This window comes from Cheilinus undulatus, linkage group 3 (genome assembly GCF_018320785.1).
Source record: "Cheilinus undulatus linkage group 3, ASM1832078v1, whole genome shotgun sequence".
NCBI lineage: Eukaryota > Metazoa > Chordata > Actinopteri > Labriformes > Labridae > Cheilinus > Cheilinus undulatus.
The window spans coordinates 20,145,363-20,163,238 of NC_054867.1; the positions used below are offsets into that span (position 1 = coordinate 20,145,363).

Sequence of the window (17,876 nt, forward strand, 5' to 3'; positions counted from 1 at the left end):
AACGCAGAGAATTTGACTATTATTGGTGATAAATGACAGAATACAGTGATACAGTGCCTATAAAAAGTATTTCCCCTATTTATTACACAAAAATATGAAAGGTGAAATGAGTGACTGCATAAATATTCACCGCCTTTAAAGTCAATGACCTTCTCACAATTAGTGAAACAGGGATCACCAGAGCACAGTGTGTCTCAAGTGGTTGTAGCATGAAGACACCTGTGTCTGGAAGGTCCAGTTAATCAGTATTCCTTGCTACTGTTGCACCATGAGACAAAGGAACACTCCAAGCAACTCAGAGAAAAAGCTATTGAAAAAGTATAAGTCAGGGCACGGATACAAAATATTCAAGACTGAACATCTCCCAGAGCTCAGTTAAATTCATCATCAAGAAATGGGAGGAATACTGCACGTGAAAATCTGCCTAATCAGACCGTCCTCACCAAGAAGGAGACTAGAGAGAGAGGCCACCAAGACTACCCTGAAGGAAATACAAGCTTCAGCAGCTGAGATGGAGAGACCAGTCAAAGCTTTACGGGAGAGTTGCAAAGAGAAAGCCGCTATTAAAGAAAACTCAGATTAAATCTCGACTAGAGTTCATCAAAAGGCATGTGGGAGACTCCATGGTCAAGTGGGAGAAAGTTCTTTGGTCTGCTGAGACCAAAATGGTGCTTTATGGCCATCAGACGAGACGCTGTGTTTAGAGAATACCAAACACTGCACATCACCACAAACACACCATCCTCACTGTGAAGCACTGTGGTGGCAGCATCATACTGTGGGGATGCTTCTCAGTAGCAGGCCCTGGAAGGCTTGTAAAGGTAGAGGATAAAATGAATGCAGCAGAATATAGACTCGACTTGAAAAGGACTGTTTTATGCCTGATCCCTGAGCAACCTGACTTAGCTTTAGTATTTCTACAAAGAAAAATGGCATAAAATTGCAGTTCGCAGATGTGAAAGCCTGATTGAGACCTATCTACACAGACTCAGAGCTGTGATTGCAACCAAAGGTGTATCCACTTAGTGAATAGGGGGCTGAGAGTTAAGGCAGTCACTTATTTTAAATGATATTTTTTTTTCAATTGACATTAGTTTGCAGAAGTCTGTTTTCACTTTGACATGAAAGACTTTTCACTGTAATTTTTTGGTCAAAAAGCCAATTTGTACTGAACATAATTGGTTCATAAAATTAAGAAAAGGGTAAGGGTCTTTTGCCATCTTGTAGAATTTATACATAAAACAGTAGCATCTGTATAGGACTGAATTTTTTTATTGGAAGTTTTCTGGTTTTTTGGTTTGTAGTACAAGTAATTTGTTCACAAGCATTTCAGTGGGAATAAAAACACGTTTGTGCAGAGCAAAGAGTTTAATGCATCTCATCATTCAGCAATCTCTGAATCCACTGCATATGTCCTACAATTATTGTATTGAAAAAGATCTAATTTTTGTAATGATATTTGCATACTACTGCAGAGAGAACTAATACTCTTAGACCTTGCTTTTCAACTTGATGTGTATTCCCTCTTCTTAAATTACTCTCACATTAACTGTCATAAAAAGAAGTATTGTACTGTTTTGTAACATTTTTTTCACGACACAAAACCAAGCTTCGGCTGAACAAAGATGAAAATCAGTCACTGAGTACAACACTCACGAAATTCAAACGTCAAATGAGAGCCGGACTTTAAAGCATTGAAAGAGCTATGGGAACAGCACTCAGAGGACCTGAGAGGTTTAACATACAGACAAGACAAAGGTTTCTGTAACATACAGAGGTACTAAAAGAAGTAGTCGCACAAGGACATGAGGTCACAGCAGCAAAGCAGCATCATGGTTTTGTAAGGGGCCTGACATCATTCTGGGGAACTGGTTGGCCACTTTGCTCCAGGGTGTGGTGATACCAAGTAAGTAAATAAAAATTAACTCAAAACTTGGTTTGATCACTGCATTATGAAGCAGTGTGCTATAATGAAGGCTAAAAGCTGGAGCCTTTTGATGATTTTAGATTCTCCTTCATTGCTGTCCTGCTGCTTGGTGCTTTCTGCTGTGAAGACAGATGGGTTCTCTTCACACTCACACTGTGGTGTCTGCTGCAAAGTGAGAACATGATCAAGCTCACCAGGGTTTGAATAATTTCTTCATGTGATGTGAAACATCACCAGCTTCCCTAGTTACATCTAAGTACAGCAGGTTTCATAAATTCATGTAAAACACATTTCAGTGTTACAGGCATTTAGTGTCCACCCATAACTGTCAGTGGTTGAAGACCTGATGTGAAGGGTAATGAAGGAGAATGAACGCCATGATAACAGATTTATCCTTATCCTATGTGTCGCTAAGCAACTAATCCAGCAGGCATGCAGTAACAGGACATGTATTTTGTGACGATGACAGCCAGTTATTGGCGGACTATCTTGTGGTGAACACTGCATGCCCAGAGCGCTGCTGAAACATTCAGCACACTGTTTAATGGATGTGGTAAGTGTGAAGCTCACACATGACAAATATGTCACAAACACATTCAGTCTGCACAGAAGCTAAATCCATGCTTTAAGCAATGCTTAAACCCATTAGCAACTACTAAAAGTGAACTAACATTACTCCATTATTAGTTACTCCAAATTTTAGTTCTAGATGTTGATGATTTTGTGACTAGATGTGTTTTTTTGCAGGAGTTGGCTTAAAAAAACCCAACATCAGATTCAGAATCAGAACATTGTGCTTTTTTATTTTTCCTGTTTCCCTCCTTGATTTATTGGACAGCATTTTAATTTTACATCTCGTGGATTTTGTGACCAAAGCCACAGTGGAAAATGCATGCATTACCATCGATTCTTTTGCACAACTCCACACCCTCAGTGCAACACCAGATGTAAATGTTGTGCAAACAAAAAATAAGGATAAGGAATTAGATCTATAAAGAAAACTAACAAATTCTGGGCTTAAAATGAAACAGACTCACTTCGCTTCATTAAGAAACATTTTAATTCAGTCACAAAGACACTGAATAGAATTTGCTGCTCATATTTTTACACTAAATTGAAATTCAAAGTTTTAAACTTCTACATTTTAAAGTGCTGTGCAGTATTTACAAAGTAAAAAGTATTTAACACTTTATTTGGCTGTGATGCATTATAGGATGTTACCACAGGGAACCTGTAAATCCACACGGAATAATTTAAATAATTACCATAAGGGTATGAGCACATAGAGCCCCCTAACAAAACTACCAAATGTTTGATGTTTAGGTTTTTTAGGCCACACTTTATAATTTTCCAGCAATATATCAATGTTTTCACAAGTCATGACAGGCTGCTTTATGATTGTACAACCAGTAGATGTCACTGTGTTGGATTATTTGCTCTTGGAAATTTCATCTGCTGATCCCTAGAAATCATTGATAAGTGATGTTGAGATTTCTCTGTTTAACGTGGTGACATCATCAACAAAAAATTAGATATTTGCCTTCACATTTCAAGAACAGCAACAATGGTTTTATCTGTTATGATTAAGTGTGAGTTTCGTGATTTCTTTAACATTTCTTTGAGGGACTTCCCATCTTTGTTTATTTTAGCAGTACTCTGTGGACAGGCCTGCTCTCAGAATTGGCTGAGCCCCTGAAAAACTCCACTAATGAGCCCTCCCCAGTTGTGATTTATTGACATTGTCAATGCACATCTGTTGAACCAGTAGCACTGGTGTTAGCATTCAGGCAAACTTTTACCTTATTTTAGACCTGAAAAGTGTCTAAAATTATCTGATGTTAAAATTATTTGATTAAGCCAGTTTTGACATCTTTTCAACAATTTTCCCCACCCATTTCTGCCACTTCTTACCCATTTTCACAATTTCTAAAGCCCCTTTTGAAAAGTTTCCTGCCTTATTTTTGCCACTTTTAACCAATATTGCCCGCTTCTAATCAATATTTGCCATTTTCAACCAATTATCACCACTTTTAACCAATACTTCATACTTTTTCTGCAAATTTTTGCCTCTCTTAAACAATATGGCCACTTTCAACCAATATTTTCCTCTTTAACTGCCCTTTTAACCATTTTTTTTGCCACTTTTCTCCTATGTTTGCATCTTTTTGTAACTATTTAACTACTTTTCCCCTAGTTCTCAGTTTCTTCTACTTTATTTTCTGGCATCCTTATGTTTGTGCACATTATGGCATAGCTATGGAGTCTGATAATACTTTCCAAATGGTTTAGTTTAATTTGCCCATCCATATTATTAACAATACAGCATTAAAATTATAATATTTTTGTTTTTTGGATTAGAGTGGTTATTCTTCAGGTTGAAAAAATAAAATGTGGATATAACAGCTTAACTTTACAATGGACCTTGATTTTTCTGCCCTCCATGTGCCCCCCATTTGACTGGGCCTCAGAAAGCTCTCCTCCTTTACCCTCCTTACGGGTGGCCTTGCCTGTAGACAAAACCAGTACACCTTATGTTTGCAGATTTTGTTTAAGTAGTGCCTCATTATTTAATAAGTCTAAATCTGTATACTTTAAAAATATAAAATATCAATCTTTACGGTTGAAAATGTCAACTAAAGCTGTTTCACCACATGCTGGCAGCCCTTTCCTTGAACACCTGACAGCAGCAGAGACAGACATCAAAAATAAATGAAGAAATGATCTTTCTCATTGCTGATGGTCTTCCTCAGCCTTTAGGTCACAAAGTGTCCTTAGTTTTTCTTTGACTTTGTTTGCTAGGTAGCTAAAACTCATCAAAGGAACTTTAAGCCTATGAAGAACATGGAAGCACTTTAATTTCATGTTTTCTCCATCGAAGGAGCAATAATTTTTGTATTCTTCTCTGTTTAACAATCATGAGAAAAAACATAACAGTCAAAATAAGCACCTGGGTCCACACTCTGAACTGCATTTCTGAGTAGAGGGAGTGAAAACGATGGGACGTCTTACTGCTCCATATCATTATCATTTTGCAGAGTTTTCATTGCCAGACCCCACAAAGTCACACTGGAGATAAACTGTCCTTCACTGGACCTGTAGGACCCACTACTGGGTCTACTAGAAGGAGTCAGAGAACTGCAGTGATTGTCTGAAGGGGGCAGGTACGGCCTTCCCACTACACCTCTGCCCATCTCCACTGACATGTTCCCGTTCTCCACGTATGGACCGTACACCACCTCCTGAGGCAGGTGGGGCTTTGCCAGCTTCATGTGGTCTGTAGCAGTCAGAGGTGCACTCTTGTCCTGGTGGCTGGAGGAGAGGAGGTGGTGGGGCACCAGAGAACGAAGCTCTGGAAGTGGGGTGGGGGTAGAGGCTGGGCTGAGGTGCATGCTGGGTGATGGAGTGTCTATATGTGACGCTTGTTGAGATGGTGAAGGAGCAGACTGTGGGGGTTTCTCTAACCCTGCATGGGGCATCATGCTGGGAAAATGCTCCTCACTGGTAGCTGCAGGTCTACTGTGGCTGACAGAACCTGCGACTGAGGCCGCTCCATCTGAACCCCTAGGTGGGTCTGTGTTTTCTGTTGCTGGGCTTTCAGCTGGAGCTCCTTTACAGTGTGAAGTGCTGTGTCTCCTCAGCATGGCCGAGCGGGTGAAGCTCTTTCCACAGGCGTTACACGCATACGGCTTCTCACCAGTGTGTGAGCGAATGTGACGCTGCAGATCCCCTGAGCCAATAAAACACTTCCCTGTGTAGATTCAAAACACAGATTAAATGTAAAAACAGTGTTCTCACAGTAGCTACAGTACAAACAAGATTATAAATGCTGAGTGTTGTTCTATGTTTAAACTTTAAGCACAAAAATCAAGTCCACAAGAAAAAGTTTTAATGTCTCAAAAATTGATTTAATTTTTATTTGTATTTTTAAATGAATTATGCCAAATAACCAGGTGGCTAACTACATTGGCTCAATTTGCTATATGCAAGCAGGTATGTTTTGTACTATAATAACTTACAACCTTAACAGAGCATCAAATACCCAAGCAGCATTATCCAGTGTTGAAAAATTAAACCAATTCAGAAGTAAAAAAAAAAAACAACTAGTTGCTCAAGTCTCCACTTGAGACTGCTTCCAAAAGCCCCGGAAGTCTTGTAAACGCCTGTGAACATAGTCCCATTTAAACATCAGAAGCAAACACGTTTACAGCATGGTACTATATTTAAATACATTTTTGCTCTCTATAACTAGTTTCTTCATTCATAATGAGGCTAGAGTGGATGATTTATTTTACTCATCTGTTTTAATCATATTAAGGAACATAAGTATGTAAAGTTTGCATTACTAGGGGTGGTTGAGTTGCAGGAGACTTATGGACCACCTCAACCCCACCACTCTTCCTGCTTCTAGACTGAAAGTTAGGGGATGCTCAGACAATTCCCTACCAGTGATTAATGATCTGTTTTGGGCATTCAGACTATACGTGTAATTTATCACGTAGGTTTACACGATACATTTAAAGGAACGCTGCATGTTACTACTTTTTGACATTATCAAATCAACATTAGTGTTTTCAAGCATATGTTGTGTAAAGAAACCCACTAGATTGCTACATTTTGAAGATAATGTAAAAGATAGAGTCATCTGTAAGCTGATTTCATCTGGATGCATTATTCTTTGTCTCACATCTTTTCTAATATACTCACCTTGATCTACATGCAGTTACTTGTTTCTTAATGTCCTCCGTGCTAAAACTGCAATTGGTTTTAAAATTGAATTTGTTTTAAGGATGAAACTTGAGATAGGCAGAGCAATGCATTCATATGACATCACTACCCAGAAAGCATTTCAGAAAAATGACAGCCTACACAGTTGCTTACATAATTTTTTCCATAATTTTTTAGAATTGACTTGAAAATTTAGAAACCAAAAGTTTCTTTATATGATATACATAGTTTGGCAAAGCATGACATCACGACAGAACAGCCTGCCATTGAAAGTCGAAGCCCTTGTAAAAAAAACAATATGGTGGAAAGCAGCTGCTAGTGGCAGAAATGATTAAAAACATTATAAAAAATCAATAAAAAGACGTCCAATATTGGAGTTACTGGTGTGGATTTAATCTTTCAAGAAACTTGAAAGTAACCCAAGTTTCAGGCTACCAAGAAAAGCCTCTGTAAGGGCTGCAAAGGCATGGATAGCATCATTAGAATGATACAGTGGAAAACAAGGATTTATGGTTTAAAACTTAAATAACCTTTTGTAACCTGTGTCTCTTCTGGTTGTTCTGTTGTTTCTAAAAACCAATCTGGATAAAGGCCTCCCAGACCCCCTCTGTTTGCAGTCTGAGCTATTGGATATTATACAATCTTCAGAAAGCATTGATATGCATCCACATCTAGCCATAAGGATTACCTCTTCGTATCTGAATGCCCACTGATGCATAGAATAAACAGGGCATTAGGTTGATATAGCACCAATATAGTGATCTTCAAAGGCTTCTGAACACCTCTCCTGAAACCAATGGTTGACTTCTTGGAGACTACGTCCATATTTAATACAGTCTATAAAAATACTTCACATGGACTAAGCTGCTGAGAGAGCACATGCAGTGCAGTGACAGACAATCATGAATCAAAATTAGAGTTTCAATGTTATGACCAGCTGGTGTACCCAAGTACTCTCTATATGAAACACCTTCTCTTGAAGGGCAGCTGCAGAATCTAAAAAGATAGTGTACACAATTTGAAAACAGGGTCTAATTAAGCTTCACAGTGTGTGCACATTATGCTTCAAGCCTTTGTTTGCCTTCAGTTTTGCTAATTTAAGCATGCAAACAGTGCCTTTTCATAAAAGATTCCTTCATTTAAAAGTCAAACTGATTTTTGGCCCTACAGCAGAAAATGACCAAGATATTCCATATTTAAATAAGAACACCGTAATGGACACTGACATCAAAGTCAGCAGTTAGCACATGGTTCTTATGCTTGGCAAACCCAACAAAAAAAGTTGTTTGCTAATCATGTCAGCTCTAGAACAGTGTTTTGCTACAGCTACGGCATCTACAGTGAAATCATTGTTAATCATTTGAACACGTAGTAGACACTATCTCTTACCACAGGTAGCACAGCTGTGTGGTTTTTCCCCTGCATGGCGAGCCTTGTGCTTCAGAAGTTTTCTGTGTGTGTTGAAGGATTTTCCACACTGGTCACATGTGAATGTCTTGTCTGTGGCATGAGTCCTCTTGTGCTCTTTGAGGTTACTCAAGTTGTTAAATCCTGGGAGACAAAGAGTACCACAAAAAATATATTTAAGTAACAATATGTGTCTGATTTTCCCTCTGGTTCTGTAAACTAAGCTCAAGGCCCTATCATACATTAGTTAAGATTTATTTTAAGACAGAGACCAGCATATAAGACGCATATATGGCTGGATTACAGTAGTACTTTATACAATTTCTACTGGGACAGAAAACGTTTACCTCGACCACAAATATCACATAGATGCGGCTTTTCTCCTGTGTGGACCACTTTGTGACGCTGGACATCACCTGATGCTGTAAAACTAAAAAACATGGAAATGACTGAATTTATAGGCCTTCGAGGACTATCACAGCTGTGTAATGCAGGGAAAATATTGCATAACTAGACTTTAAGTGCAGTTATGAAGCTCTTAAGGGTCATTAAAGGATACTTCATAAAATACATGTAGAGAAAATTAAAATATAAAGCAATATTATTGATAGAATGGGCTTACCTTTTACCACATAACTCACAGATGTATGGTTTCTCCCCAGAGTGTCGCCGCAAATGTGTCTGCAAGTTTCCAGCCTAAAAAGCATAACACAGTGACTCAGAACTATTTTTATCTGAATTGTACATTTAACAATATCTTCTAAATCAGAATAAAATACCAGATGGTACCTGCGAGAAGTTTCTCCCACACACATTACACTGAAAGGGCTTCTCACCTGCAACAAAAAAAGGTTTGCTTTTCAAAGATTGTGCTTAAATTACTACAGTTATATGAAAATTTCACAATTTTAAAAACTCTGAATACCTGTATGCGAGCGTTTGTGAAGCTCCAGGTTGCTTGGGTGTTTGAAGATCTTCCCACACACCTCACAACAATATTGCTTGTGTCCTGTCTGCTGTGGCGCCTCTGGCACAGTCTCCATGTTTTGCTGCTCTTGGTTTACAGGCGGAGGGCTGGGAAGTTGTGCATCCGTTGCTGTCTCAGGAACCTCCTCCTGGGCTTCATTATGGTCCTCAGCAGGAGCTTGTGAAACTTCTGTTTGGACCACAGACTCCACTTGATGACTCTCTTTGGGGCAGCTGAGGACAGGGTCACTGACTGATTCTGCAAACATCTCCTCCAAAGCCTTCTGAGAGCGGAGGTAGTTGTATTTCTTCAGGTACACGGCCTTTTTAGGGCGCACCGGCTTGTTGAGAAGGGAGTCTGCAGAGTTGGAGCTGGGGGTGTTTAAATTATCTGATGGTGTTAAAGTGGAGACTGGGTTCTTTTCTATTGCCACAGATGTACAGGGAGGGTTGGGCTGAGTGGGGTTTCCTGAGCATATGGGAGTGTGGCTGACCCCAGGCTGACACTGCTGATCTTCACCCAGCACCAAAGGGCCTGGGCCTTGATTTGAGGCAGCCATATTAGTTTGAATCGCACTTTGTTTGAAGTACTGCTTACTGTAGAAGTTACGGAGCTTGTAACCATGGACTAGCTGTTTCTCTACAGGTGCCTGACTGCTGCTAGCTGTGTCACAGTTCTGGCTGCTATGAAGCACAGAAACAGGCATCCTTTTGGTATGGTCCAGGTCACTGCTGAAGCCAGGCCTCTGGGTTTCTGAGGGGCAGTGGAGATCAACATCATGAGGAAGACTGCTCCCTAAAAGGCAGTCATGCTCAGAGCCCAGCATGCCTGGTAGAGAAAATGATGAGATTTCCACTGGTGGAGGGCATGGCTTCAGGAAGGCATTGCACATGCTCTGTACATTTGGAACCTGCAAACACTGTGCAATGTCCAGAAGTGCTTGAACATTATCTTGGTTGATGTCAAGATGGGAGGTGTACATGTAGTCCAGTATTTGCCCAATGCCACCTACATCCTGGATAACCAAGTTGAACACTTCATTCTTCTGGCTGGGGGAATTTTGGAATAAAGACCTAGAAAGATCATAGTGGAACTGTTCACACTGGGACATTCCAAACATGAGTTTTAATAATAAAAGACGGCACTCTCAATCAGTGGCTGAAAAAGTAGAAGACTATTGTACTCAAGTAAAATTACAGTTACTTTGGTTAAAATGTACTTAAGTAGAAGCAAAACTACTGGTCTAAAGATTAGAAGTAAAGTATTTCATTTAAGGTTTACACAGAGTACTGAGTAGCTACTGAGGACATGTGCAAAAAATATATATTTCTCTAATGGTAGGGATGCACGTTATTAGATTTTTTGTAGGTATCTGATACTGTTACTAAATTATTTAAAGGTCACATATTTCACTCCTTTAAAACAAGTTTATATTAGTCTCAGAGGTCCCTAAAACATGCCTGTGAAGTTTGTTAATGAAAAACACTCCAGTATTGGATTTTTGCATGTCTAGAAACCCCTCTGTTTCAGCCCTGCTCAGAACGAGCTGTTTCTATGTCTGTGGCTTTAAATGTAAATGAGCTGTCTGACTCCACTCCTGACTCCGCCCCTCTCATGAAATGGATGTGGCTTAATGGATGTGGCTCTCCTGATCAGGACTTTCTTCCATGCTGGGAGGGTCAACTGAACCTAGGGGTGGTGCTAACTCCCAACATGACATCATCAGGGGAAAATCTGTACATGGCTTGTTTCAGCACACATTTTCTGACAGGTGGAGTGGGGTGGGTAGATTTTTCTGATTATCGGGGGGGATTGTGGACAGGGCAGGGGCACATATTTTTGCTAGAAAAGCCTGAAAAAGTGTATTTTGCATAATATGTGACCTTTAAGTCAATAACGATATTAATACAGAAATTCATGAAATAACCATGAACAGATTTGAGTCTTTAAAACACATTTTAAAGCGCAAGGAATGGCGATGAATAAAGAAAAAGACTTCAGCTCATGTAGGCCTGTTGGTCCAACAAAAACTCCACTAGCTTTTTTTTCTTATGGCCAATATTTACAGCTGATATAGACAGACTTTTATAGACAAAATACTGGTTGCAAATATCGGCAGAAATTTTCACATCTACAGATACCGATATCATACTGATAATATCATGCATCCCCACCAAATGTAAATAACATCTTGAGAATTTGGATCTCAAACCAGGTTCTGGTTAAGTCATCACTTTATAATAAAGTGAAATGAAATGGCTGTTGTGGGATGTGATGTGGAATCATTCCATCTTTACGTGCAACTGAACATTATGTACTGTCAAAGCCAAACAACTAGCCAAACACTAGCAAAAAGTATGCTGAGAGATGAAATGTGGTAGTAAACTAAACTAACAACAAATTGCAGTTGATAAATATATAAATTAGGGCTTTCAAATAATTAAACAGTCTTACAGCTTAATCAAGATTAATCTCAGAATTTCTTTAGTCAATCGTGTTTAATCTCCCCATTTTGAAATTCCAGTATTTTGCATTTAAAATCGTCTTTTTTCATTTTGCTTTTTTACCATGTCAAACTGAAGTCAATTAACTTCTTGTTTGGACAAAGACCTAACTTTATTTTGAAAGAAAACAAGAAACCTTGGCTAAATTGAAGATTACGACATGAACTTAACAAAAAAGGACTTTTTATTGATAAAAAAGGAAGTAAGGTAACAGCAAAACAGTTTATGTTTGAAAACACTAGATAGAGGTGAAGTTTGACACTACTCTGAGCTGTCTGAGTTGTTTTAACAGGTGAGTAAGACATTAAGCAGCATTGGTTTACATATTTTACATAACTTTGTGTGCAGGGAAGCATTGCAGTGGCTTAACCAGTGTGCTGAAAAGGGACAGTAAAGCATGTGATTAACAGTGATTAAATAGATTAATGCACTAATTATGGACCTTAATTAATTACGATTATTGCAACAAGGCTGACAGCCCTAATACATATATTTCACAAAAACTGCTGTACTGTAATACTATCATGATCATAGGCCACATCACATATTGGACCACATCAGGAGTTATCCTCTGATTCCCATTCCTTTACTTAGTTAGAGATATTCATATGCTGTTGTAAAGAAATAAATGCACCTGAAATAAGAGCTGAAAGCAGCCAAGACGTTTTTGTGGGCTTTGAAGCAGACACCTTTGACCACCAGCATGCAGTCACACAGCAGCCCCTGGATCCTCTGCTCCTGGAGCTGCTGCAGGAGGTAGGAGCTGTGGCTGGACAGAGGGTCCATGGTCACTCAATCTCCAACTTCTCCATCAAAAGAACTAGACAAGAGGACAAATGAAATACAGCAACGCAATACATGGGAAATCCAACGGTACTGCTACTGCTTAGGAAACAGAAAGTTTACGATTAATTCCAATGATTTGGTCATACCGTTAGTTTTAAAGGGCAATATTCATGTTTATGATTCAACTACCGCGCAGAATCCAGGCTGTCAGAACCGCGAGACCACCCATGCAAAAATTGGACGGAAACGGCTATCAAGCTAACAACAAAGCTAAGCTATACCAACCATAACGACATTTGGTATCTATCAGTTCTGCTGTAAATATCCCAGGAATTACATACTCAACCAAGAAATAAAGACTTTAAAACTGATATTTAGTTTAATATGAAAGTAAATATAAAAACAAACCTACAACTGAGGATTCCTCCTTTTATTTGGATGATAGGTCACTTTTTGGGAGTGGTAACGTCACCTTACTTCCTGGTACGGCCCGTATTTCGTGCAGCACAAACACAAATCATATATTAATCATTCATTAAGTAATATAATTTAACAACGTATGAAATACCCTTTCCAACCCAACGCTTCTATGTACATTTGGTTATTTTTTAGAAGAAAGCCATGTGAATGACGTATTTCTTTTCTTGTGGGAACTTTATCTTAGTTGTGTTTTTACACGGATGACATTAAATGTAGCTCCCGGATGTTGGTGCGGTAACGTGTGTTTTGAAAAGTTGATACGCATGGGACTCTAGGGAAGAATTGTTACATGAAAATGCGACTTTTGAAACCGAGCAGGATTTTTTAAACTCCGCTTTATGTTGTTGTAGTCATCGCTACACCCTCGGCTAAATCGGTTTTTATTTTTGTTTGGACCAGTTTGTTTTTTTTCAATCGTTAACTGAATTTCTTTGGCTAACAGTTAGCTCGTACAAGCTCTGTAGAGAGTTGATAACTCTTTCTTTTCCATTTTGTTTATTGGCTGGTGTCGTTGGCTTGATCAACATATCGTATTTGAGGATTTGTTTGAATCGTAGTTGTATTATTTGCGAAGACCAGCAGAAGTGTCGTTAAAATGGTGTTTTTCACGTGTAACGGCTGTGGCGAATCCCTGAAGAAAGCTCAGGTTGATAAACATGTGAATATCTGTCGGGGTTGCCAGGTCCTTTCTTGCATCGATTGTGGAAAAGACTTTTGGTAAGTTGTCTTTTTTTTCTGTTTCATTATTAATTAACACTGACTCAATATCCCAACTTGGAGCTAGCTCCAAAAGCTGGAGCTTCATGACTGAAATGGTATTTCTCTGTTCATGTCCTACAGGGGTGACGACTACAAGAACCACGTTAAATGTATCAGTGAGGACCAGAAGTATGGAGGAAAAGGTTTTGAGGCGAAGGCAAACAAAGGAGACGTGAAACAGCAGCAGTGGATACAGGTAATCGCAAATAAATTACACAGTTTTTTTTTCTTTTTTTTTTTTTAGGTGGTTTTATTTTGATCTCGCTTCATGTTTTTTTTTCAATTCCCACAGAGAGTACACGAAGCCATGAACAAGCCTGGGATTAGTGCAAAACTAAAGGATGTGCTTAGACAAGTCAGTACATATGACAACGTCCCACGGAAGAAGGCAAAGTTTCAGGTTTGTGTTATCGAAATCCAACCACAAGTTTTGTGTCTTATTCATAGGATGTAAAGTAAGGAGCACACTTCAACAATTTAACATTTTAAGATGCACAGTCCAAAAAAGTAAAACAAAATCCTAGTACTTTTTTAATACGGAGCATGGCAGATACGTACCACAATGAACCCAATTCAACATGCAGTCTTCTTCACCATCAGCTGGAATGTGTTTGCTGTGGTTTGCCTCACCTTGCATGCATATTGAATAGATTTATTAATAATTTAACCTATTTGCCATACTCAAATACTGTAAGTAATTCATCTATTGACACAAATGCTGTAAGAAGGCTCTCTGTGGTAAAATGTCTCACCTCATATGCACATTTGCACTAATCAACTATCTTAAATAATCTTACCTACGTCCATATCTGCCTCTATCCTTACATATTTTATACTTCTGATCACGTCTAGTAAGCATTCTTACACCCATTGCACAGCTTATAACCACACAATCAATGCACACAGATGTACTAGAAACACCTAACAAGAGCTTGTACGTATTTAAATCTTAACCTCTTTTTCAGTTTTATTTTTTTCTATATTAAATGTTAAATTCCTTTACACTGAGAGCAAGGCTAACTTGAGTGAAATTCCTTGTTGCCTAAGCATACTTGGCCAATTAAGTTGATTGATTCTGATTAGAGAGAGGTTTTGCCTGGGACTCCATGTCTTAGGCAAGACTATGTACCCACAGCTATCATCTGTAAATTGTGTGTGAAAGAGGGATCATGATATGTAGAGTAAGTGAAAGAGTAATCAAAAGACTAGAACTAAAAGTGCAGTCTGTCATTTTGACGGCTGCATCGTCATTGTCTTCTGTGTTTTTAGACTTGCATACATAAACTAATACATTTTTTTGTTTCACCTTTTCCTCAGAACTGGATGAGAAACAGCCTTAAAATAGCCAACACCAGTCTTCATGATGAAGTGTGGGAAATCCTTGCTGAAGCCGACAAAGTAAATCACTCCTCATTATTATTATTTTTTTTTTTATGTTTGTTTGACTCTGAAGGTAACTCCTACTGTGCTTGTAAAGAGTACATTATTAGAAAGTTATTTTGGTTAGCTTGGTTATAATTACATGAAATACAATTTACAGGCTTTCTGTTTCTCAGGGGTACAAAAGAATGCTGGAAGAATAACTTTACATGAATGGTGTCACCTCTTAACAGCCATCTTACACAGCCATATTTGAGCTGTATCAGAAAAGACCACATAACAGTTGAGTGTTCTTTTTTTAAAGTCCACTGTTGTAATATAGAATCTGATCGAATATTTTGTTTCCATCGAGAGGTCTGATTCAGTTTGATGTTGTGTTATATTTAATCAGAAAAATGTACAAAATGAAGAAATAAGGATTTTTTGTAGCCTATTCTTAAAAATGGGTCTTGAATGATTGCATGATATGCTATGCATAACATCTCTGCTGCTGTAAAAAAAGTTTCAAACCAGTATTTTGACTCAAATTTCAGGTTAAAGAAATACTGCAACTTCAGCGATTTGAAAATTGCAGCAGGCCATATTGCGATTTAATATAATTTTCAATTAATTGCCAAGCCCTTATTTCCATGATAAAAACTTGGAAAGGGTCCCAAATAAGTGACCATTACATCCCACCCAAAAAGGGTGGAGCTACGCACTGACATCACTGCTTAGCCAGGCAGCAAAAACACAGCTGTCTGCTCTATGAGGAGTTGGTGAAAATGAGAGGAAAACAGACCAATATCTACTTTAATTAGGATGCTTGAACTTGACCGAGAATGTTCGTCTCCTAAAGACACAGTGGACCGTAGACATTGATATATGGTTGTAACTCTGGTTTCCTTACATTATATGGACCTGATTTCAAGTACATAAAGCAGAGCCTGAAGGCACACATCAGCCTAATTCATCAATGATGGATGTGAAACTGAATTAATGTCAAAGTTTTGTAATTACAAAGCTTCAGATCAGTTGTTTCTCCATATTTCAGTGATTCATTCAATTTGAAGTTTTGGTAATCTGTGAAAAGATTGCTCTGTTGTTAAATCTGTTTGCAAAAATGCAGGTTGTATTTTCAAACAGGACCATTACCCTGGTTTTCTTACTTAATCTAGTTCAGTCTTAACACGTGTGGAACATTTATTTTACTGCTAATGTGAGAAATACACACAGTACAAAACTAAACTTTTATATTTAGTTGTATGAACTGTTTAAGCGTCAGATACATTCCCTTCATAAACCGTTCACAGAAATCACTTCAATATTCAACCAAATTAGTGTCAAGTGCCTTTCACCTTAGAAATAATATCATGGTTGATTTGCTCTAATTTAGGTTTTTAATTTTCCTTTGAGATAAGAGGAGGAAGAGCAGAGTGGGGTGTAGTTCATCACCTCCAACTGAATACTTGTTGTAGCTTCTGTAATAGCCCAATTTTTTATGTAAACATATTCCATCAGCTGAGGTTCTGTACTGGCCGCGATGAACAACATGAAGATGTAGTTATTTAAATGATCTGTGTTTAGAGCATATGATATGTCTGGTTTGTACTTGTGATTTATTGTAATGAAATGGAAGAAAACACGACAGCCATTGTTTTCTTTAGGGCATTTTCTTTGATTTGTCTTTTCAAATACTTTTTCTTCCCCATATTTAAAGTTTCCCAACTGACTTTCATTACTCATCTATAATCCCACAGCCTCCCGAAGCCCCACTGAAGAAAGCAGCAGCTCAACCAACAGTGGCTGAAGTCAAAGCAGATACTAATGGAAATGAATATCAGAATGGTGATTCTGATGTAAAAAAGAAACTCAATAAACGAGAGCGTAAAGAGGCTCGTCAGCAGAAGAACAAGAAAGCTTCTAAAATGTCGGCTGCACAGGAGCTGGAAGAAGAGCAGGCAGGCAAAAAGAAGAAAAAGGACAGGAAGAGAAAGCACACCTCTGATGATGAAGAGGAGCAGAATGGGCATGCAGCTGAAGTTGAGACATATAGCAAGAAATCAAAGACAAGTAAGCCATTTTCCTAAGGTCTGCTCTTAATATGCATCCCGATTCTCTAAGAGTGTTTGTGTCTGTAGCTCAAGCGCATTCATGGCCACTTCGTGTTGAAAAGTAAACACTGAGCTATAAAACAATGGTCACCCCTCAGGCTTCTGTATAACCAATTATTGAACTCCTCTGTTTATTACTCTAATAATTGGTTTTACATTCCTTTTTCAGGAGACTCAGCAGAAGAGGACAATGCAGCGCAGATATCCGAGGAGGCTGACGATCAACAGGTCCCCAAAGGTAAGATGGTTTAACTGAGAGACTTGACTAGGCAGCTTTTCACAGACTAAACTGAGATGTAAAAGAATTAAACCACCAGGGGTCAGTGTTGTGCTGTATCTATAATTTAAGCACCATCAGTTAATCCAGCCACATTTAATTTATCTTATTAATTTACAGGCAAATTTAACTGGAAGGGAAATATCAAGACTGTGCTGAGAGGCTCACCAGACCAAGAACTGGCACTCAAGAAACTTAAGAAAAAGGTGAGTAATGGCTTGTTTTAATTAACCTGCATCAATCTGGTTGATATTTTATTTGTTTGTAAAGTGCCTAATTTTACCATTAGGCCCTGCATGTTTTTTTCTGTAAACATTTTATTTTTAAATATCTTTTTCTAATAGGATATTAATTGTTTCTTGCAGGTTTTGGCAGCCTACTACTCACACACTGGTGAACAAAATTATAAAACAGAGTCAGAGGTACTAGCCATTTTCAACAAGAAGATCAGCAAAAATCCCAAATTTAGAGTTCTGAAAGACAAAGTGAGGCTTGTAAAGTAGTTTCACTATTCTTTGGCATGAAATGTATTTTGTTCATAGACTTTTTAAATAAAAAAACTCCATCCTTC

General features: G+C 38.4%; 2 protein-coding genes across 4 annotated transcripts; one reads left to right on the forward strand and one right to left on the reverse strand.

Annotated features, from left to right (window-relative positions):
* Positions 1 to 4,760: 4,760 nt before the first annotated feature.
* On the reverse strand, positions 4,761 to 12,809 carry zbtb49 (zinc finger and BTB domain containing 49). Of its 3 annotated transcripts, none has more exons than XM_041783913.1 (8): positions 12,725 to 12,809; positions 12,165 to 12,350; positions 8,985 to 10,099; positions 8,849 to 8,895; positions 8,682 to 8,755; positions 8,407 to 8,489; positions 8,042 to 8,203; positions 4,761 to 5,675 (listed from the first exon to the last, which is right to left on the reverse strand). In XM_041783913.1, the coding sequence occupies exons 2-8, from the start codon at positions 12,314 to 12,316 to the stop codon at positions 4,933 to 4,935; spliced, it is 2,376 nt and encodes a 791-aa protein (XP_041639847.1). In that variant the 5' UTR covers positions 12,317 to 12,350; positions 12,725 to 12,809; the 3' UTR covers positions 4,761 to 4,932. The 3 variants fall into 3 exon arrangements, with proteins under 3 accessions (XP_041639847.1, XP_041639848.1, XP_041639846.1); XM_041783914.1 differs by having other exon boundaries at positions 12,729 to 12,754; XM_041783912.1 differs by lacking the exon at positions 12,725 to 12,809 and adding an exon at positions 12,463 to 12,654.
* A 191-nt stretch (positions 12,810 to 13,000) lies between these two features.
* On the forward strand, positions 13,001 to 17,876 carry lyar (Ly1 antibody reactive homolog (mouse)). The gene is made up of 8 exons (XM_041783171.1): positions 13,001 to 13,513; positions 13,637 to 13,751; positions 13,848 to 13,955; positions 14,873 to 14,953; positions 16,675 to 16,987; positions 17,198 to 17,266; positions 17,426 to 17,511; positions 17,671 to 17,876. The coding sequence occupies exons 1-8, from the start codon at positions 13,392 to 13,394 to the stop codon at positions 17,806 to 17,808; spliced, it is 1,032 nt and encodes a 343-aa protein (XP_041639105.1). The 5' UTR covers positions 13,001 to 13,391; the 3' UTR covers positions 17,809 to 17,876.